The sequence below is a fragment of the Athene noctua genome, chromosome 3, assembly GCF_965140245.1.
Source record: "Athene noctua chromosome 3, bAthNoc1.hap1.1, whole genome shotgun sequence".
NCBI lineage: Eukaryota > Metazoa > Chordata > Aves > Strigiformes > Strigidae > Athene > Athene noctua.
In genome coordinates, this window is record NC_134039.1 from 22,717,392 (window position 1) to 22,741,170 (window position 23,779).

The following is a 23,779-nucleotide window of genomic DNA, read 5'->3' on the forward strand; positions in this document are numbered from 1 at the left end:
CATGTTGATATCAGTTGTGAATTGACCTTTAATCCTTTTTTCTAATCTTCTTGTGGCAAGGCATTTCCACAGTCCTGATCTCTTCTAACTCCAGAAGATTTCCATGTAGGTCGGGGTCAAATGAGGATGGGAGGACATGCTGCCAGCAGCTCCAACTGTTGATCCTTGTACATAGCTCACTCTAACATGTCCCCAGCACAAGTTGCATCATCTTTTTGCTGACTTCCCCTCAACCCACCCTTCCCCAGCAAAAGCACCACCGTCTTCAGTAGCACCTTTGCAAAGCAATGTGTCATTCACCACTGACAGGAGCTGGTCATCCCTGTTCTTGCCTGAGAGTCCATCCCCTGGATTGCAGAAGGAGCTCAGGACTGACAGTGGTAGGCTAACTAACTACCACCTTCTAGCTGCCTTCACAATTTTCTGTGTGCATCAAGCAGCTTTTGCCCCCCCGAAGATTAATTTTACTTTTTTTTTCTTTTTTTTTTTTTTTTAATCCTTTATCATACCTGGTACCCTAACCTCTGCCTTTGGATGCCTTTTTCACTATTTGCCTCTAACTGGTTAACCTGCTTTTTGATACTTAATACTTTCAAATCTGATTTTCTTGTGCTTTCATAGTCTTCCTCTGAAACATTTACTGGGACTGCCTGCTAATATCTAAACTTCTTCAGTTACATGTATGGATACCTAACTGCCTTTCTCTTTTCTCTACTTTGCCTCTTATTTCTATCTTTATGTTTCTCTGCCTTCACTCATTCTCTCCTTATGTTCATATACTAAGTCATGTTGTAACTTCTAAAAAAAGCCACTTCATTCTGTGAACTTCAATGGCATACTACCCCAGTATCTTACTGTAATCTTTAATGTATCATAATAACAAGGAGAAGCTAATCTCTTCAGATTACACAAGGACAGACAAATTTCAGAGGACCAGATGCTCAAAAGTATTTGTGTGCTAACTTTTCTTGAGCACTAAGAATCTCATTTCACAAGCATTTCTGTTGGTTGTTGTACAAACTTGAGGAAATCCTTTCCCCTACCTCTTGTTCCTATCTGCCTAATGATCCAAGGGGAACAAAAAGCTGTTTTTCATCTAGATTTGTGTTCTGACCCAGACTTACAGCACAGCCATGTGGGAAGCAGGTATGAGCAATGGGAAAGGAAAGGAGTTGTTTATGCCAGCAGTAGTACCTAAGGACATAGTCATGAAATTAAGCCCAAGAAACTCCTAAAATGTTTAAATCTCTGTTTATATTTGTCTTGAACTTTCTTAGGTATTAATCCTCTTCCATGTGAGTGAAGAAAAATGTTCTTCACCACTGTGCATTAGAGCAATGCCTACCTTTCAAATGTTCTGACGAGTGTTACTCTGACATATAACCCGTAGCAATTTGCAATTTCAGATGGACTTTTTCCAGCATTGGAAAAGTTCATCCAACCTTTTTCAGCTCCATTCAAGCATGGAAAAACTGTCATTGTAAGATTTCCCCCTTTCACCCTTTTCTCAGATAAGACTACTGTGAAAGGTGAAATAAATCAGTTCCTGTGAGCTATGATTTCCGAGTTCTGACTTTGGATCATTAATTTCAATATTTCTGACTAGTGTGTCAAGATCTGCAGATCTGAAGAGGGTTTGTTTCAAGTGACCCATTTTTTCTGAGGGGCTCAGCAGTGACATTTGGATTTTCCTTCAGAAAGATGTTCTGCTTGTCGTTGGAGTTGCACAAATGAACAAGTGTTTTCATTTTTAAATTATCTTTCAAAATAGATCATCGACTCCCCTTACAGCTTTTCATTGAAGTATTCTTTTTAATTCCTTACTTATCCCTCAGAAATAGAGTTTTTAAAAAACTGAGAAGTATTGTACTATTCATTGTAATAAAATCAAATGCAACTTAATCATGAAATGAGGCCTTCAACAATAACAAAAAATACGTTATGTCAAATAAGGAGAAAGATTTGTCCTCTGTGGTTACAGAGTGTGCTCTTCTCAGGGGAATTGGAGCAGTTCTGCTGAACTGCTGAGTTGCAGATTATTTCATGCATCAGGGAATATAGACAGGCCTCTGCAAACAGAAGCAGATTAGGGATACCTTGAATACTACCGCAGTAAGAAAAAACGTGTAATCTTACAGGAGGTCAGGTGGCTAAACCAGTCAATTTTTTGTCATTAAGAATTGTTTCCAACAGGCCAGCCCAAAGGAATAAGTTAGCACAGTGTTACTACAGAGATCTTATCAAAATGATGACTTAGTTTAGGAACCACACAGCCTGCAAATGCAGAGCTTCACTAGGACTACCCGTGCTTCAGCACTGATGCTTTTTTTACCCTTTTAGCTTATTTTTGGACAGATTTTGTCTCTTAGTCTTTTGTGGAATTTGTCTTTTTAGCATTAAAAGTCATTCTAGACTGAAAAAAAGGAAGGGGGGGGGGGTGTGCAAGAAGTGAGGACCAGTGGGGGGATTGAAGACCATTTCACTTGAAAGAAAGATGTCAAAACAAGATACTTCAAAATTTAAACAAATATACACTTTGAAACATCCAAGTCATTAAGCCAAACCCTTACTAATGAAAAGATTCAGTTTCAACATCTCAGCATTTTCCTGTAACTACTGTTTCATGAGGAAGCTCCTTAAGCAACTCTGTTTTGGCATACTTGCTTTTGTACTTATTATTGTTTTCTCCTGGGTTCAGATCACTCAGTAAAGAAATCAACCATGGCAGTGGAAACTGAATCCAGCAATGCTGATGACTCAAATCAGGAAGCAGAACCTGTCCAGCTTTTGGATGATGAAGCAAACAAAAATCTACCAGTCAAAAAGAAGAATTCCTGTTGCACTGGCTTGAAGGTTTGGTATCTTATCAACATCACCACAAATTACTGTTGTCATATATTAAGAAATGTGGTTCAAGATAAAACATGACAGATTACTTTATTCCCTTTCCCCCTCTTTTCTGGAACTGAATACACACTGGAGGTACAGGGAAGGGTTGGATCTTATCTTTGTCCTAAAAGAAATAAAAATTCCTGATTTAACATATTTACTCTAAAGTTACTCATAGGTAGATCACACTTTTGGTCACTGGAGAGAGGTAGCAACCTCCAGTGGAAGATCTGAAGCATCCTAAAATAGGTGGTATTATTCACTGTTGTCTGGAAGTTGCTGTCACCACCCATTCTTGTAGACCCAAAATAGGGTGAGGTAAATTGTATTCTAGGACTTTTATCTAATCAAGGGCTGTAGGTCAAATGGCCCACTGATTCCCACAAGCATCCAAACTTTCAGGAGTGCACAAGAAGAATTGATGGGACAGAGCAAGTAAACTAAAGAGAATGTTGCTTTTATGTTAAAGCCTTAGCCTTAGTATTTATTACTTCTGGCTGAGCTGCAAATACTCAAGGACAAGATTTCTTTTGACAATGATGTGTTTGGGTTTATGTTTTGACTACTTCTTCGGCCAGCTTCATCTCAGGTTAAATTCCATAAATTCACTGGAGTTGCAATTAGAGAGACAATTGTCTCTATAAAAAGGTCTGTAAAATGAAAGATTAGTGGAAAAAAATAGGTAATTGCAAGCTTCTCAAATATCCAGAATAGTTTGGCCCAAGTATCAGGCAAAGGTTGTTATATTTTTTATTTTATATGACTCACACTTGTCGCCCATATACACCTGCAAAAATAGAATCTGATCTCTCTGTGAGATTTACAGGACTAACTTTGACTTCATGTATCTGTGCAATGCTGCATGACCATGACCATGTCTAACTTTATGGCAATTAAAATTTAATAGACACAGTACCTTGGAGGTAATAAAAGACAAACTTTTATTCTCCCTCACCTTCCTATTAAATGTTTTGTGGTTTACCTGGGGATTACATTTTTAAACACAAAATACCCAAGTCATTTTTGTTTCTGTTTTCCTGAGTATCTGCAGTTTGTGATTTTAGCCAAAATCCCTGAAAGCACTGCTGGCATAAGGCAAGAAATGTGGTTTGCACAGACTTTTTTGCCAGTGAGGCTCAGGAAATACAAAACATATCAGGACTTGTCAGATATTTTTTTCCATTCTTAGACAAAAATAGAATAAATACACCAATTTTCAAGCTTTTACATCCTGGGTTGATTTCTTTCCTTACAGTAGATAATATTGCAAAGTCTAAATCTGTATTTACTTTTGTTTACTTACCCAACATTTTGTTGTATTGGAACTTTTACCCAGTGAGCAATGTGTATTTGTTTTTTAGACTATGTTGAAATAGTTGGATAATATTTAAGCAAACTTAGTTTAAGTTTTTTTCAAGTACATCTTTATTTGCAAGAACCACAGTGTGTGTTGGTGGAAGCAACTATAAAATTATAAAGGATATTAAATTTTCCCTACGAGGTATATAGTATACAGTGGACATAGCCATGACCCACAGATTTCAAGATCTATCACCTGAGAGATGAACACAATCAGTCTGTACCACCTTCTACATACTGTGTTATCATAAAAACGTGCATAAAGCCTTTATTTTGATGCCATGGCTATCTCTATGTTTGAGTTAGAACCAGTTACAAACTGTCCTAAAATAAGTGACATGTGGCCCAAGCAGAAGATAATTGGGGCTAAGATTAATTTTAGGTTGGATAGTAGTAAATCTATCTTAATTAGGTATTTTAACTCTGGCAAGTTTTACACTTATGCAACATCTAGAAATCCCACTATTTTGACTACACAGGACCAGGCCTCAGCTTTTTGATAAATTTAACCACAGGACATCAGTAAGGTAAGTAATCCCCAGTGAGTTGTTTGCCAAATTTAAGTTCCACAGTCCATAGGATTTCTGCTCTGGAAAGCCTCTGGCCAGCAATGCAGGGAAGAACAATGCTTTCTGGTCATTAAGATGGCTATTGCAAACTGACCCCTAAAGCAAGCAGCTGCTCTCAGGGCAGCACCTAGCACCAATCCCCTCCACCAGGGAATTCCAGACCAGGGGCAGACATTGCTGAGAGTCCTCCCTGGCACTCTGTTACATTAAGATACATGAAAATTCACACACAGCATTGTCACTGCAATTTGAGTAACAAATGTATACCATGATGATGATTGCTCCACACAGTTTTGAACATATTTGATCCCTCTGTGATCAGTTTCGTGCCTCCTCCCATTTTCTGTCTCATTTTTTCTTCAGGCATTTCTCGCTGCTTTATCATTCAGCTACTTGAGTAAAACATTGTCTGGTACAATTATGAAAAGTTCCATCACTCAGATTGAACGAAGGTTTGACCTAACATCATCTACTGTTGGTTTCATCGATGGGAGCTTTGAGATAGGTAATTGATATTCCATAACATGCAGAAAAATGTTCAGAGAAACACAAGGCACAGCATGTGGCACTAATTTTGGTTTATTACCTTCCAGGTAACTTGCTGGTGATAGCATTTGTAAGCTACTTTGGAGCTAAACTTCATAGGCCCAAAGTAATAGCTGTTGGATGTTTTACTATGGCTTTGGGAAGTCTTTTAACAGCAATGCCTCATTTCTTCATGGGATAGTAAGTATTAATCAAGATTAATTTGGGTAACCTAACATTGGAATTGGATACTGCTTTCTGGATTTTGAATGCAACTTGGTGTGTGTTGTCTTAGATTTCCAAAGGCCTACAGAGCTTAACCTCAATGTGCAATGAATTATGCTTGACACACATATTATGTTCATGATAACTAGTTGTAAAAATATGACTCCTTTGAAGTAAAAGTTCAGCTTCTCAAAAAAATAGGAAAATTACAGTGCTTTAGTTTTCAGTAAGGCTTGTTCAGAAAAAAGGCAAAGAAGGAAATGATTTTACAAAATCATTAGAATTTACTTTTTCAGGAGGAAACACTATGAAACTCTTAAGAAAATTCAAATTTCAAACAAAATATATTGTTCTTTGAATATCTTTAACCATGCTACTATGCTGGTGATATTGCTTTAATGAAATATATTCCTTCTAAATTACAAACCGTAAGAACACCTTATTTGGAAAATCAATGTTAACCTAAGAATGTGGCATCATTGGTGGCTAATAGAGATGTCAGGATCATATAGGCAGGAAAGGCAAACCATTGTGAACTACAGTAAAATTATGAGGAATATAGAATCCACCTATATGATTTCCAGAATAAGTCTGTGCTGTTTTGAATGGGATCTCAAAGCTCTGAGTGGGTAACTTCATACTGAGTGACATCTTTATCTGAAAAATTATTTATAGTAACAGGTAGCTCTCATGTAAAGTCAGGGATTCAGAGCCTACTCAGTGAAGAAACCAACCCCCAGAGTTGTTAATTAGAAGAAATCATGCTTCTTGAAAGAAGAAACCAGAGCCTTGTTGTGTAAGATGACACATTTTTCTCTCCTGTGGCAAACAGCTACTCCTCACGCAAAGCAGCCTCTCAGCTTCACACAGAACCTGCAGATGGATCAGTGCTGGTAGAACTGGTCCCAGGGTTTTTCCTGTTCCAAATGCACATGACTGATTAAACTGATTTTCCATGGCTGGTTAAGCTAATTTTTATATGTCTTCTCCAGGCTCAGAGGACTACTGCATGTTGCTTGTATGCAATAATGTTTCTAGCTGTAGCTTTAATAAGGTGATAGCATATATAGTAAGACATAGTTCTGTTGCTCTCTTAAATGCATTAGAACAATTTTAGGTATACTACTATAAAAAGAAAACTGAGGAATGCTTTTTATTGTGATAGTGGATCTTGTACTAACATCAAACTTCTATTTTCCATTGCTTAAGCCAAAATATGTATCTTGGACATCTACACTGGGTAACTCATACAGTTCCTCGTGAACGTGGGCTTCAATTTTTATGGGGTAACTCTTCTGCATTGTATCTTCTGATGAATGCTCTTTGTTCCATACTGAAAAATAAGCCTGTCTGGTCTAACAGAGCCAGCCCAGTTCCTAGAAGCAGAATGTGTGCTTTACCATGTTGTTCTGCTTAAGCTAATTGTACTTTGCACCTTAGCAGGGCTCATATCTGGAAAAAGAATCATGCTAAAGCAGCTGAACATCTCCTAGCACCTGAGCTGCTCAGCTGCCTCCCCACAGCATTGCCCTGCTCCCTGTAAATACAGCTAAAGAGTGTCTTTTAGCACTAACTTTATCCACCTGCTACTATATAGCACTCTTTCTAAAGCCAGTGCCAATTATCAGGCAAACAAGTACCACTTGAGGATGACTTTTCACTCCTATTCCACTTCCCCAAAATATATTTCTAAGATGAAAAGGGGGACTTACACTCACACTCATGAGATTCTTCTTTTTCTCCTTGACTGTGCAGTCAGCATAGGGAACTCACTTGGACCTGACCCTAAAAGTTCAATCCTATATGAATTACTTTCAAAAGCCCTTTAGAATTTTCCAGATTAAAATGTTACGTCTTTTAGATAGATGTTTCCATCTTTTATTTGTTCTTCATTTCAGTGTTTTGGTCTTCCAAAATGTGCCTAAATAATATTTTTTGCTCCTTCAGTAGCACTTTGTATAGCTATTTAAACAAAGATACATTTCTTTTTAGGGAAGCAACAATCATGTAGGGTCCTGCCCTACTATGTTAGTATTTCAGTAGTGAACATTCCTTCTGAAGCTACTATTGTGTGTTTTCAGTTATAAGTATGAGACAACATCACATACAGCTTCTTCAGCCAACTTAACTTCAAGCATAAATCCCTGTTCCCTAGATCAAGATGTGAACGAAACTTTGTTGGAAGTGTCCCAATCAGGTAAGGTACTGTAAGTGTGAGTACAAATACAGGAGCTGATTTTATCCTTGGTTGCAAGTGGAGTAAATCATTGCCCCATGCAAGATGCTCGATTAGATTTCTAACTTCAATATCTAGCTGTCTGAGAAGATTACCAATACTTATATGCTGTTTGTGCATCTCATTTGGAGAAGAAACGTCCAACAAACACAAATTATAAGGATCCAGATCCCCAGTTTTCTGTGTTCACACTTCCAAATGACAACAAAATCACTCTAACGTTGAAGGGGATGCTGAGACTGTGTTTGAAGGGATTGAATTTCCCAGGACCTGGAATTGGGGAGGTGGAAGAGATAGTGTGACAGGACATATAACAGCACAGAGTTAACTGGAAATAAATGGAGATTTCTATTATCTTGTTTATAATATGGTATACAGCTGGTTTATCTGTTGCTTTGCATGGAATATAGGTAGAGGAAGAGCAAAGCTGTGCCCCAGAAACCATCTCAAACATTAAAGATATATGTTATATGCCAGGTAATATATTTATGACAATATAAATTTGCTTTTTTTTTTTTTTAACATGGGCTTTTTTTCTGATGTGTAGTACTTATCTGTAATTTTAGAAATCAAATACAGTAGAAGTGGAGGAAAGTGTTATTAAAATATTAAAAGGTATAACAAGATTGATGGCCTTCCTTCCATTAATCTTCCATAGGAAAATGCTGTTAATATCTTAAATACTAAACTGTGATAATCTCATGTGTTGAATTTCCTGTGATTTGTCACTGTTTCCTATTCAACTATTCTATTACAAAGATGTAAACTCTCATCTGCAGGCTGTGAGAAGGAACCATCATCATATATGTGGATATACATTTTACTGGGAAACATGTTACGTGGAATTGGTGAGACACCAATAACACCATTGGGCATCTCTTATCTTGATGATTTTGCTAAAGAAGAGGATGTTCCTGTGTATGTAGGTAATTTCAATGCGAAATAAACTGAGCAATTTGTAGTGTGAGAGATTGATCATCCTCTGCAGAAGAAAACATTCAGCCTTTAAAATGTACTATCATCTGCTTCATTACATTTTCAGCATGTTTGCACACAATAGCCATGTTGGGCCCAATGTTTGGTTTCCTGTTGGGATCTTTATGTGCAAAACTGTACGTGGATATTGGATTTGTGGATTTAGGTAAGCAAAACAGAGGAAAAGTGAAAGTAAGCTAATACTTGCTTGTAACAGGTTCCTTTACATAGTTGCGTAAGTTTTTATTATATTAAATATATTAATATACTTTATATTTATTTCATTAATTTTATTTTATGTTTTATTACAATTTAATTGATTGGAAACTTTTTGGGTATAGGCAGCATTAGACAGGCAAGATATTTTAGGATTAAGAGATTAAAATACATGTTTAACTTCAAAAATTACTACCAAGAACTCTCACAGACCCAAGATGGTTTACTAAACAGGGATCTTAGTGAAAGGATTCTTCTAACATAGCAGGTTTGCAGTTTTAGTGGATTACCCACCCTTTCAGCTGTTTTACACTATTTACAATTCATGTAATGTTTGCAGTACATTATACACTTTCTGACTGCTTATTCACATGAAAAGAAAACACACATATGTATTGACATCTACAAAATGCTAGAGGGGGCAGAGCAATCCCTGTAAGTGGTGGCTGTGTTCCTTCATCCTGTTCACTTTCACTGGAATAGGCAGGAGCCATCTCTGAGGTGGTGTTTCCTGGCCAACCCACCTCCCCACCCACCGGACCACCCTGATATGGAGTCAGACAGTATAGACTGGTGATGGCTTTTTTAAGAAAAGGTTCACTGTAGCAGCAGCAGTGGGTGATCCTGTTTTACTAGCAGGACAGAGAAGTTTTCAGATCTTCAGGATCCTGTAGATAGACAGATTACTATTTTGTCTTTGCCCTTTGTTAAGCCAAATGTTTGATTTCACTTAAGTGTAAGGTGACAACGAGCCAATTCTGGTCATGCACGGAAAAGTCTTATAGTATTGATCCACCACTAAACATGGCAACATGTAACAATCATAAAAATACAAGCAACTAGTCTCATCTACCTTGCAATACAAAGTTTAAAGTCGTGGGTAATCTTACCAGTGCCACAGAGAATGCCTGTATGCTTAATAGCAACCTACATGATTCAGGTTATCAGAGGATGGTCTCAGTAGAAATGTGTCAGCCCTAAACGGACTCCAGGCTTGGGGCCTGTCTGCCTCCTATGTTGGTTTCCTATGTGTTGGATAAAGACCTCTGTATCACCATGTATGCCACAAAAACAGCAGCCAGTGTAAGGTGTAGAAAGGCAGGTGAAACATAACACCATTCAAGGTATGATTCCTGATGCCTTCACTGCATGAGTGGTCTCTCATTAGATCATTATCATTACCACTGCAAGCCAGACATTGTAAAATGTAGCTATTTTAGCAGACACAGGGTGGGAAAGCTCAACTTCTTCATTTAGGTAACTTGTATCTCTTTCCCTCAATTCTAGGAAGTATCACTATCACCCCACAGGATTCGCGCTGGGTGGGTGCATGGTGGCTTGGCTTTTTAATAGGTGGTGTAACCAGTTTCCTAGCTGCTATTCCATTTTGCTTCCTGCCAAAGAGTCTGAAAAAGCCGGAGGAAGCCAATGACAAAACTTCATACGATCTCTTGGAAAACATGAGCAAGAAACTTACTCCTGCACAGTCTAAGCCAAGGAAGTGGTCAGTAATACTGAAAGGCAAGTGTTGCACATGTTATATAACTGTGAAAAGCAATAGGCACAACATACAGTGGGAATGTAATATTTTTGAAAAATATTTTTCTTCCCCTGCACTTCAGTCTAAACCAGTTTACTAATCCCAGGAAAGGAGATGTCTGCTAAAGATTATGAGAAATCAAAAAGCTTGTTCAAGATTGTGAGGTTCTGCATGCATCACCTGTATTGCATCATTGCCTCAGTGGCACCTAACCTCTAAAATTTTGTGCTGGAAGAAATTTTAACAGTGGGAAAACTGTTCTGTATCAGGACATACAGAAAATATTAGAAGGCTCCTTTTGCAATATGGAAAGCCAAATTATTAATCTGATCATCGTACAGCTCATGGTGATGCTAAAGCACATTTCTGCCTGAGGAAAATACAGCAGGCTTGAATATCAGCTCTGGTTGTGCAGTCCTTAGGCTAAGAAAGGAGTGGAAAGGTGGCAGGAAGAGATGACTGCATCATTAGTCAAATTCTCCTGTCTTTATTCAAATCTCACTGAGAAGACAGCTCTCACTTAGCCTTGAATCTGTGATAATATCGATGTAAACTGAAAGTCTCTGCTCAGTGGAGCACTTTATCTTTATGTGCAGATCTCATTAGAGCGCTCAGGCCTTAACCCATGCTTCTGTCTTCTTTTAGGATTCTCTTCCTGTATCTCAGCCTCTGGTGTTTCTCAAGAACCTGATTTTGCTTTCAGATACTTGCATGCAAATGACTTGCACTTGGACAGCTGAAAGAAGGATTTTGCCCTAAGTTTTGTAGATTACTCACCAGTAATTATGACATGCATCTTTCAAAGCCAACTCTATTATCCCTTTCTTTCAGATTTCTATACCTCCCTGAAAAAAGTATTGAGTAATCGAATGTACTTTACATTTTTGTGTTGCTCACTGTTACAGTTCAATAGCTTTATTGGTTTCTTCACTTACAAACCAAAGTACATGGAACAGCAGTATGGACAATCTACATCTAAATCTAACTTTCTAATAGGTGAGTTACACTGTGCAATGACTGCTTATGCTACAAGCAGTGCTTGGGGATAAGTCTAGAATGCCTTGTCTGGGCCTGAATTCCTTGCAGAACAGACTGATGTAAATGCTGGTCTCTCATGAACTTGAATTATATAAACACAGTATACAAACTACAATTTTGGTGCCTATGTGAGCAGAAGAAATATATGTATTATATTACATTACATAATATTATATTACATTACATTATATTACATTATATTATATAATATCATATTATATTACATTACATTACATTACATTTATTATATAATATTACATCACATTTATTATATATTATATTATGACATGACATCATATGACATTATATTATGTTATGTTACAGTATTTATGTTATATTATATTATAGCATAAGCACCCCAAATATGTAATGAATGTGGTGTGGGAGTTTTAACTGTTGCAACAACCAACAAGTGCCTTACAATGAAAGTGGACACTTCAAAAATAGCATATGCAACCCAAGGATTAGGCTGAGCACAGAGCCAATTAGAGTCATCATAATAGAATATAAAGCTGTCAGGGACATCAATCTGAGGACAGAATTTGTCTCTTAAGCCCATTGTGACGCTTTTATTTTAACAATCCCCTTCTATAATATCTTTCAGGATTGACAACCTTACCTCCTGTAGGTATTGGGATTTTCCTAGGAGGGTTCATAATGAAAAAATACAAAATGGGCATCACTGGAGCAACCAAGTTTGCATTTATCATGTCATTTGTGGCCTATGTCACCACTCTCTTGCATTTTTTTGTTGGCTGTGAGAACCATGTGGTAGCAGGAATGACAGTGTCCTATGAAGGGTGAGTATAAAATGAAGAAGAGCACTTTTTTCCCCATGGCATCAATAGTTCAAAAAATGTACTATGAACTTGTGACTCCAAGACTGGTGTTACCATCAGGGCTTTGGATTTTTCAATCATGGGTTGGTATACAGGATGCCAGACCTTTTGGCATTAGATGGGATGCACCTGTCCCAGAGGGGGAAAGGATGTTAGGTCAGGAGTTAGCTGGGCTCATTGACAGAGCTTTAAACTAGATTTGAAGGGGGAAGGGGGCAAAACATCAGCCCATCTGAAGTGCATGTATACCAATGCACACAACATGGGTAACAAACAGGAGGAGCTTGAAGCCATGATGCAGCTTGAAAATTATGATGTCGTGGCTATCACAGAAACGTGGTGGGATGTCTGCCATGATCGGAGTGCGCCAGTTGATGGTTACAAGCTCTTTAGGAGGGATAGACAAGGAAGGAGAGGTGGTGGGATGGTGCTGTATGTTAGGGAATGTTATGAATGCTTCGAGCACAAGTGTAGTGAAGACAGGGTTGAGTGTCTTTGCATTAGAATCAGGGGGAAGGCCAACAGGGCAGATGTTGTAGTAGGATTCTACTATAGGCGGTGGCAGGACAGAGAGATGGACGAGATATTTTATAGGCACTTAGGTGAAATCTCACGATCGCTTGCCCTTGTTCTTGTGGGAGACTAACTTCCCAGACATCTGCTGGAAATAAAACATAGCAAAGCAGGACCAGTCCCGGAGATTCCTGGAACGTATGGCAGATAACTTCCTGAACTGACCAGAGAAGGTGCCCTGCTAGATCTCCTCTTTCTGAACAGAGAAGGACTGGTGGATGAAGTGTCAGTTGGAGGCTGACAAGGGCACAGATATCATGAAATAATAGAGTTCTCTATTCTTAGAGAGGTCAGGAGAGGGGGGAGCAGAACTGCCATCCTGGACTGACTTTGTCTTGTTTGGGCACCTGCTTGACTGGATCCCTTGGGAGACAGTCCTGAAGGGTATAGGGGTCCAGAAAGGCTGGGCGCTCTTTAAGAAGGAAGTGTTAATGGCTCAGGAGCAGGCTGTCCCCAGGTTCTGTAAGAGAAGCTGGCAGCAGAGAAGACCACCCTGGCTGAACAGGGAGCTTTGGCTGCAACTCAGGGAGAAAAGGAGAGTTTACAGCCTTTGGAAGAAGGGGCTAGCCACACACAGTGATTACAAAGATGCTGTGAGGCTATGCAGGGCAGAAATCAGGAGGTCTAAAGCCCAGCTGGAAATTAATCTGGCTTTAGCTATCAAGGACAACAAGAAATTTTTCTGTAAGTATGTGAGCAGCAAAATAAAGACCAGAGAGAGCCTCCATCCCCTGCTACACACAGTAGGAAACATAGTAACAAGTGATCAGGAAAAAGCTGAGGTCCTTAATGCCTTCTTTGCCTCAGCTTTTAATACCAAGAGTAGTTGTACTGAGGGAATCCAGCCTCCTCAGCCAGAAGACAGAGACTGGGAGAACGACCCCCCCACAATCCAGGAGGAGACAGTCAGTGACCTGCTGCATCACACAGACACACACAAGTCTATGGGACCGGATGGGATACACCCGAGGGTGCTGAAGGAGCTGGCTGGGGTGCTGGCCAAGCTGCTTTCCATCATTTACCAGCAGTCCTGGCTGACCGGGGAGGTCCCGACTGATTGGAAATTGGCCAGTGTGACGCCCATATATAAGAAAGTTTGGAAGGATGATCTGGGAAATTACAGGCCTGTCAGCTTGACTTTTCGGTGCCCGGGAAGCTGATGGAGCAGCTCATCCTGAGTACCATCACACAACACATGCGGGACCAGATGCTCAGGCCCAGTCAGCATGGGTTTATGAAAGGCAGGTCCTGCCTGACAAACCTGATCTCCTTCTACAACAGGGCGACCTGCTTATTGGATGAGGAAAGGCTGTGGATGCTGTCTACCTTGACTTTAGTAAGGCCTTTGACACCGTTTCCCACAGCATTCTCCTGGCAAAACTTGCTGCTCGTGGCTTGGATGGGCACACACTTCACTGGGTGAAAAACTGTCTGGATGGCCGGGCCCAAAGAGTTGTGGTGAATGGAGTTAAATCCAGCTGGCGACCGGTCATGAGTGGTGTCCCCCAGGGCTCGGTTTTGGGGCCACTCCTGTTTAACATCTTTATTGATGATCTAGACGAGGGGATCGAGTGCACCCTCAGTCAGTTTGCAGATGACACCCAGTTGGGTGGGAGTGTTGATCTGCTCGAGGGTAGGGAGGCTCTGCAGAGAGACCTGGACAGGCTGGAGCCATGGGCTGAGGCCAACTGGAGGAGTTTCCATAAGGCCAAATGCCGGGGGCTGCCCTTGGGCCACAACAACCCCCAGCAGCGCTACAGGCTTGGGGAGGAGTGGCTGGAGAGCTGCCAGTCAGAGAGGGACCTGGGGGTGTTGATTAACAGCTGGCTCAACAGGAGCCAGCAGTGTGCCCAGGTGGCCAAGAAGGCCAATGGCATCCTGGCTTGTGTCAGCAATAGCGTGGCCAGCAGGGACAGGGAAGGGATCTGACCCCTGTACTTGGCACTGGTGAGGCTGCACCTCAATTCCTGTGTTCAGGATTGGATTCAGAATTTTGGGCCCCTCACTACAAAAAGGACATTGAATGACTCGAGCGTGTCCAGAGAAGGGCAACGAAGCTGGTGCAAGGTCTGGAGCACAGGTCGTACGAGGAGCAGCTGAGGGAACTGGGGGTGTTTAGTCTGGAGAAGAGGAGGCTGAGGGGAGACCTCATCACCCTCTGCAGCTACCTGAAAGGAGGGTGCAGAGAGCTGGGGATGAGCCTCTTTAACCAAGTAACAAGCAATAGGACAAGAGGGAAGGTTTAGACTGGATGTCAGGAAGTATTTCTTTCCAGAAGGGGTTGTTAGGCATTGGAATGTGCTGCCCAGGGCAGTGGCGAAGTCCCCATCCCTGGAGGTGTTCAGGAGTAGGGTCGACATAGTGCTGAGGGATATGGTGTAGTTGGGAACTGTTAATGTTGAGTTGACGATTGGACTGGATGATCTTCAAGGTCTTTTCCAACCTAGACAATTCTGTGAACTCAAGGCTATAAAAGGAACTTGATTTTGCAATGCTTAAGAGAAATTGAACACTACCATGTGTCACTGTGATAGTTTCGTTGGTCAGCAGTGTGACAGCCTGCCAAAGCACAACACTGGTTAAAGATTAATTAGAAATGCATTAGCAAAATTGCATCAGTACCAATGTAGGATGTTTGGCTGTGTGGGGAGTGGTATTGCTGTTTCACACAGTCCTATGTCTACAGCAGAAGCTATTTTCTAGCCAAGTGTATTCAGTAAAAAGGTGAAGCATACGTAACAGAGCGCATTGGTAGTATATCCTGCACAGAGATGGAGAGACAGCAACTTGGCCTGCTGTAAAACGAAGCTTTTATGCTTACTGAAGATGTTCTCTCCTCTCAGGAGAGAACTAGGGTTTAAAACTTACAGGCTGTTATTTTTTTTTCTTGGAAGATACAAGTACAGGGGATGCATGCAGGGATCTGGCTGTCCAACAGGCCCAGAAACACACTAGCATATTGATCTCACTGCTTCATGTCCAGCCTGCTCAGAGTATCTCATCGCTAGTGCGAACCTGTCTGTATTCCCTGAAGACTTATGCACAGTTCAGTAACTTGTCACTACTGTTCATTTATCAAGCCATACTGGTTCACAGCTGAAAATGTGGAAATGGACAGGCAGGATGCCAAGGATGTTTATATTTGTTGGAACCTGAGGACTAATTGTTGTTTGTTCTGTACTCTGCAATGTGTTCACTAAGAATGCAAATGGTGGACCAGAGAATATGCTTAGTAAACACTGATATGAAAGACATGGCAAGCACATAATTTTAATTAACCCAGAAAGGAGAAGATGAAGGAAGACATTCCTCTTTGTTACCAAAGGAGGTCTGAAAGTAAAAGGTACTACTGCATTTTCTGTAATCTCTAGGAAGAGTTAGGCTAGGCTTTAAGGGAGGAATATTTTTTATATGGAAACCAAGAGATTTAGTTTCTATCATTGGTGCATTTTTATCAACAGTAAAAGATGTACTTGATAAGATTGTGTTAACTGTTGCTAGCTCTACTTCAATTAGGGGGTAGTCTCACTAATGTCTGAAAGCCTTTCAGCTTTTTCTTTTTTCTTTTCTGCCTACACCTGCCAGCTAAAATCAGTAGCAACATTTTTATTTGTTTTAAAATTATTTATAATCTAGTAATTACTTGAATGTCAGTGCAAGTAGAATGGAATCTCAAACAAACAGATCAATGCTGTAGACACTCAGCTATAAGAACATATGTCCTGGGTATATGAGGTGGGTTTCAGGACACCAACATTGTCGCACAGAAGGGAATACACTGGCCTCAGCACTGAATTAAAAATTTCTGACACTCTTACACCTGTCTGAACTTAACTTCCAAGCAAACCCATTCCGTACCATGAAAATGCCATATTTTCTGAGTGCAACTCTGACTGCAAATGTGCCTCCAATGTGTGGGACCCTGTGTGTGGAGACAACGGACTCACGTATGTTTCGGCGTGTCTAGCTGGGTGCATGACTTCGGTGGGACATGGAAAGAGCACAGTAAGACCCTGCTTCAGTTTCCTAGGTTTTCTACTAGCTTTTCTTCTATATAACATCAGGGATTTAGTAGTATAATGCATTTAAGGAAAACAAAAGATACTGGGGACAAATGAGTAAAGTAGTTATGATTTCTGGCTATAAAGAGTACAGAAGACATAGACATTTCTCTGAGTTACTGCACATCAAGCAAAAAGCCCAACTTCGTTCTGTAGATAGTAATTTTAATCTTTTGTAGATTGAATACAAGAGGGGAAAACAAACAAACTTACATGTTGCCTGAAGTTTGTCCATGGCTTGCTTTTCATAAATGTTATTTTGGCTGCCCTGAGGTTTTAGCCAACAGCTGAAGTACATTTAGATAGTGTAATATCTTCCCTGATACTGATCATTAATGTGCAAGTATGAAGAATGATTTGAGGGGAGGCAGCTTGTTTTCTCAATGTGAGACTTTGCAATAGCAGAATACTGCTTATCTTTTTGGCTGACTGCTTTCTGCTCTGCACAGAGTACTGGAGATAATGCACAGAGCCCCAGAGAGGAAGCTCCAGTCCATGGATATAAGCCTTAACTGGCACATGTCATTCCCATGTTTTCTGATGTCAGATGATCACTCCAGAAGATACATGGTCTGGAGCTGTCTCTTGCACTCAGACAGTTTTCTCTTTAACAGATTTTCCTTTGTGGCTGTTTTTTCTCTACTGTCTACAGTCTTCTCCAAAAGACATTTTTTGCTTAAAATCTTAAGGTGGAAGGCAGGGGAGTAGGGCTCAACAGCACCTATGACAGTGGAACTACTGCCTCCCACACAAGTCTGTCTCTGTAGAGGTTAAGGTCTGTGGCTCATAGTTCCCCTTATCTCAGCACATCCTCAAGTCCCTGAAGCCATGGTTAAAAGCTATTGCTCCTAAGCTACCAGTACACCTTCTGTTGATCTCAGGGCTCTGCATGAGCTGCTGCTTACAGCTGTGAGGTACTTCTAGTGGATCAGCATTATCAGAGAGGGACCTGTGATCTAGGTGCTTTTCACAGAGACAAGTCAGCTAACAAGTGGTGTCACCTAGTAGCAAAAGGCACAGCTTGTCGAGCCTTGCTTTTCCACTTCAACTGCCCTTCAGGGACACGAAGGCTGAGGCCAACCTCAGAGGTCCTGCAGGTAGTGCAAACATCTTCCAAAAAGGTTTGCTGTGTCCACTGGCAAAAAATATGCTGGCACAGAGCTTCCCTTCCAACTCTGAGCACTGTCTGTGGCAAAGAAAAGAAGCTGCTGCCCATTGCCTCAAGAAAGGCAAATAAGATACGAACAGGATGCTTAGGAAGACTTCAGGCTCTGCCTGTGTCTGAAGGCTGGATTCTCCACTGCATGAGCAGTGTCCTACCTAATATTCTTTGTGTCTTCCAGGTCTTCCATAACTGCAGCTGTCTTGCAGTCAGCAGTTCATGGACAGGAAATAACTCTGTGACCTTGGGGCAATGTCCAAAAAGTGAAGATTGTTCAATGAAGTTTATTTATTATACAGTAATACAAGTCATAAGTGGCTTTTGTTATGCACTGGGAGGTACCCCAGCATACATTATTATGTTTAGGTAAGTAAAACTAACTGTGTACCCAACGACTGAGCCTGTCCAATGTGGGGATCAAATTATGTTCATGTTTCTCTCTTTCCCTTAGGAAAAAAAGATTCTCTTGCAGTATAACATGCTTTCTTTAAAGAGTTTTGTCATTTCCCATTTGTAGCTGTTAGCATCAAATCTTTCTTTGCTGCTGTCTGTAAGTCAGTTCTAGTGTGTTTCTTCCAACTACTACAAAATGTTTTCTCTTATGCCTGTCATATGCCCAAGTTTTCCAAAGCGTGTCCTTGGATATTCTGACTGTATGGATTTTGAAAATGTCATGCATTTGTCAGGATTCCTGGATGTGGGGTTGCCCTAACAGATTGTGTTTATCAGATGTCTGGAAAATCAGGACATCTGAGGACTCAGTCTGAAGCTAGTATGCTCATGTCTGTTGAGGTGCACAGGTGTAGGCATACCAGTAGGCTATTTGGAACCACATATACAAATTAGCACATATGTTTCAGTAATCTGAAGAGAAAGCTCACTCAGTAGAAAAATGCATTAGTGGCAAATTAATGGTAGTCCTAAGGTCATTATGTGATCCTAAATGAGCATGGTAGACAGAATACAAACTCCCCTCACTTCCTTATCTCTGTGAGACATCTTCCTGACTCTTGACCATGTTAGTATTTGTAAGGAGCTGGTAGACGATGGAAATATAATGGATTTGTGCCTATTTCTGATGCTTGGAGTGTGGTTCCCCATGAAACAGATGGGCATATTGGCAGATGGCTTTGTGCAGTTCAAGATGTGGTATTGTACAGAGGAATGTCATTTGAAAATGGAAAGATGCTGCACTAATGCAGCTACTTGCATAATTTTTGTCTTAGGGCAATACAACATTTCCCATCAAGTGAGTAAGGTATTTCACATCAAGCGAGGAAAATGTATGCCTGGGAGGTAAGGCAGTTGGAGAGCCCATTTCAATAAGACTAGGATAGACTGTGATTATGTCTTTAAAATTTCACTTTAATTATGCTTAGTGAATGAATTTCCAAGGGCTATGTGTTGGAAAACAATAGATTAATTCACCTTTTTCATGCCACTAAACATATTTTCAGCAGAAGTAGGAAGTACTCTCCTTCCAAAGCTTGGTTTTCTGTCATTAAGAGTATTAAATTCAGGGTAATTAACAGTAGTGTAATAGGCCTGTCTCTAGAAGCACTAGATAGGCAAATGCTTCATACTTATCCCTCTTTCTTTCAGATGCGTTCAGCCAGAGTTGAAATCTCTTGCTGTTGGTCTATACACACTCATTATGAGAGTGCTAGGTAAGAGAAATCAGTCTGAGACGCTTGCTTGTATGGCTTTAAATGACACCAATGCAATCACCATTTGTAAATCAGATGTATCCTTGAAACACCTGTTAGATCCTGAGCTGTTCCTGAAGATCCTGGATTTTTTTCCCTGAAGGTCCAATATTCAATCAAGAGTTCATTGGGAAATTGGCTAACAAAATTCTGAAAATCTTTGACCTGCTGATTAAATGGTGTTGCAGTTTGGGAGCCTGGTGTTCCAAAATGATAAGAGTTTCTAAGCAAAATTAAAGTATTGTCTTGAATTTCTAAGCAACACTATAAGGTTTCAAACTTATGATTCAACCAATGGCTCACTGAGATACAATTCTGCAAGTAAGATCAAAAAGATGTGCTCTAGTAGGACTTCATTCAACACTAATACAACTCTGTTCAGAGCAGAGTGTTTTCTCCATGTTGAAACTTTCCTTGTAGACAACAGCTTAGATTTCGATTTATTTTAAGCATGGTACAATGCTCTTTTTTTTCCATTTTTATTTGAGAGTTGCTAATGAGATGGTTGATTAAGATGCCTGGGCAGGCAAGAAAACCTCCCTATTTCCTTTTGTTGTCTTTGTCAATGGAATAGGAATATGTGCATTTCAGAAAAGTAGAGAAATGTGTGTGAAGAGACAAGCTACATGGGATTGATATGAAGCCTAAAAAATTAACAGCTGCTTACAAATGTCTGCAATCAGAGCAAGGTTAGGGCTGCAGACTCAGGATTGTGATGGACATCCTGAGACAAGAAGGTGTATCCACACTTTGTCCCCTCCTACTTTTCTCATCACACAATGGAGGGGCAGAATTTGTCCCCCAGATCTCACGACAAGCAACGCCAATGGGATTCTTGGGGCAATTTCTGCCACAGCAAATAAAAAGCATTATGAAAAAAGAACTGTCCCTTTTCTATAGAGTTCTGCCTCAGCACATTGAGCCAGCATGCTGCTTCCATTTTAAGAAGGGGTAGAGCCACTGTTACTGATTCAAAAAACCTGGGATTTCTCTTCAGTGACTCAGAGACCAAATCTGATGTTCTCCCATCTTTCTTCTCTAAGGAGCCTCCAAAATGAACATTTGTCCTATTGTACCCTGACTACAGCACTGATGATCATAATACACAGGCCTTTATGGATGGATTGCTGAGTTCAGACCCTCACAAGAGTCCTGGGCTGAGAGTATTCCTAGTTTTACAAAATAATTTCCTATATAAGGATGTAGAAAACATCCTTTGTTCCTGCAGGAACAAAGCTAATGTGAAACATGGTCCTGTACACGCCGAAACCTGGATCCCTCTGAAGTTAATATCTTTAGTTCAGCAAGGCCAGGATTTTGTCCCATGTCTGACATGTTTTGCAGTCAAGCATAAACTCGTATCTGGCCAAGTCAGTCTAAGGGTTTCAGCTGCTTTACCCTCACTCAGGCAGAAGAAACTATCAGCCAGGTGGGTAATTTAGGCTATGCGTAAAGAAGGAACATCAGTTCAGTGCTCCAAACACACAACAATTCCAGATCTCCCTTGCAAGGAGCTTAATATGCACTGGAAGCCAGAGGTGACTCTCAGAACCACACTTGAAATACCAATGTGCATGACTACAAGCCTGGCCAAACCCATCAGACCACATTAACTGGAGACTGATGATCCCCACAGCACAGAGAGGGTGACAAAGGAAAGGAAATCTCCCCACAGTCCAAACCACCTATTCCCCCTGTTGCAGCATGCAACTTGCCACTAAGAAAATATAAAGCTGTTTTCTAAAAAGATGTCTTTTCCTGTGATATCTTGTGACATTTTTGCTTGTTTCCATGCAGCTGGGATTCCAGCACCAGTTTATTTTGGTGCACTGATTGACAAGACATGTTTGAAATGGGGAAGCACAAGTTGTGGGCAGCAAGGGGCTTGTAGGCTATATGACTCCAATGCATACAGGTAAGGCAAATTAGGGTCCAAAAACTCTCATGCATTTCCTCTCTACAAGATGGACATGCTTTGTTCTGTTATACTGTAGTGTGTGAGGCCAGTGATCAAAAATTATAGTCAGATACTAACTCTGGAATCAGATTGAAGTCATTCCAGAATTCCTGAAATGGGGAAATCTTAAGGTCAAATCTTAAACTCTTAGGTTTTTAGTCAGTTTTTGTGTTGTGCAAAAATCATTTAATATAAATAACAGATTTATGGAATGAATTTTGTGTTTTTAATATCCTTTGAGTCAATTTAAAAGACCTAGGATTGTATGATTTACCATCGAGAGGAAAGTTACACAAATTTACCTTATTTTCAAGTAGTTTGTTCATACTGGCAAAAATGTTAACTTTGTGGGTTGGCCAACTTGAGAGAAAAAAAAGAAAATCCTATTGAGCAGCTGAAGGTATTGGTTAAATACAAACACTATTGTTCTCCAGGAGGTATATTCCAGAGATTTTTCTTAGTTTCATCCAAATCCTGGCCACTTCATACTCTGGCGATCTCAGTATATTTCTAGTCCTAAAAACTCTAAGGACTTAAAATGATCCAAAAATCTTCAGAAACAAAGGGAAGATGATGGAAGTTTCACTTTGTAACTATCTTCATAAGCAAAAAGAATATTATCAATTCTTTAACAGAAGTTTTTGCAAGCAAAGTCCAGTTTGTGGTACCATTCACCAAGAATGAATTTTGGTGTTTTCCCCTAAGCTTTTTTTAGTATATATTTGATCCTTAAAACCATTAAAATTATTTTCTTTGGTGTCTTTGAAATCTTCAATACCTGGCACTATCTTCTATGCTCTACCTCACAGGTATGTCTACCTTGGTTTATCAGCAGTGTTAAGAGGTCCTTCCTACTTGATTGCAATCTTTTTTTATATATTGATAAAGAAAGACTTTCAAAATAAGAAGTCCAGACCTGTAGCAAATGGAGGAAGAGAAGATGCTCCTATAAATAAAGAAGATAATTGCAAGATCAAAGAACATTTGCCAGGTTCTTCTGGTGCAGAGAATGAATCATGTATTTAGAAAGCCATGTAGACCAGTGTCACAAGGATCAGGACAGCTTCTTTTAGAAACAATTTTCACAACGTTACAAATAACTAAATAATAAATAATAACACTGTTCAGAAGGTAAAACTAATACCAAACCTGTGATCAACAACAAGAAAAACTAGCATGCAGGTATGAAAATTCTTTATGTGTACCTGGTTACCAGTAACAGACAGACAAGTTACATGAACTGAAGAAAAGTCTCAACAGATAAAGGCAAACTTCCCTAGGCATTTCTGATAGTTTTTAAAAGGGTTAAAGATTACTGCTGGCAGAACAGCTGCATGCCAAAGGCCCACAAAATGTGATGCTGACCCTGTACACAGATCCACATGGTAGACTGCCATGGGAATGACAAGCTCAAATTCAATCAGAATTCATAATAAAAACAAAGCCTTTAAGCAAAAAATTTCCACAATAACTAAATGAATCAATGCAACAATTTTCCATTGCAAAATTGACAAAAGTAGTATTTTTCCAAGAAGCATTTTATCTTAGCTCAGCTGAAAATTTTATGCCTGCTTAAAACTACAAATAGGTTGCAATAAAGGAAATGTTTTTAAAAATCTCAGAGTTGTATAATTTTATTAAAAACTAATTATTTTAGTTAAGTGACTATGAAACATAAGGAATATTCTGAATTTTGTAGTGATAATTTTTTCTTAGCAAAATCCATCCAACATATGCTGGTGGCTTCATTGCTATGCCATGTACTGTCCAGCAGAGGACACTCAAGCAATAACATTACGGTTATGACTACTGCAAATACTCTCTAGTGTTCAGTCTTCATTGTTCTAGAAGTTCATCATCAGGCAGGTAAAACACTCATCTGTGTTTTCATGCACCTTAAAACTCTCTA

General features: G+C 39.9%; 1 protein-coding gene across 1 annotated transcript; it reads left to right on the forward strand.

Moving 5' to 3' along the window:
* The first annotated feature begins 2,721 nt into the window (after nucleotides 1-2,721).
* Nucleotides 2,722-23,513, forward strand: LOC141959012 (solute carrier organic anion transporter family member 1C1-like). The gene is made up of 14 exons (XM_074902249.1): nucleotides 2,722-2,853; nucleotides 5,181-5,322; nucleotides 5,411-5,543; nucleotides 7,649-7,764; nucleotides 8,583-8,729; nucleotides 8,846-8,944; nucleotides 10,282-10,515; nucleotides 11,366-11,530; nucleotides 12,177-12,372; nucleotides 16,827-16,989; nucleotides 18,389-18,573; nucleotides 19,810-19,874; nucleotides 21,711-21,828; nucleotides 22,680-23,513. The coding sequence occupies exons 1-14, from the start codon at nucleotides 2,722-2,724 to the stop codon at nucleotides 22,894-22,896; spliced, it is 2,112 nt and encodes a 703-aa protein (XP_074758350.1). The 3' UTR covers nucleotides 22,897-23,513.
* Nucleotides 23,514-23,779: the final 266 nt, after the last annotated feature.

What these genes read in the sequence shown, in the direction of transcription:
- LOC141959012 (XM_074902249.1), top strand. Translation starts at nt 2,722, where the DNA reads ATGGCAGTGGAAACTGAATCCAGCAATGCTGATGACTCAAATCAGGAA. An exon ending in CCTCATTTCTTCATGGGATA is followed by an intron (nt 5,544 to 7,648) that starts GTAAGTATTAAT and finishes GTGTGTTTTCAG; the next exon opens with TTATAAGTATGAGACAACAT. An exon ending in TATTGGATTTGTGGATTTAG is followed by an intron (nt 8,945 to 10,281) that starts GTAAGCAAAACA and finishes CCTCAATTCTAG; the next exon opens with GAAGTATCACTATCACCCCA.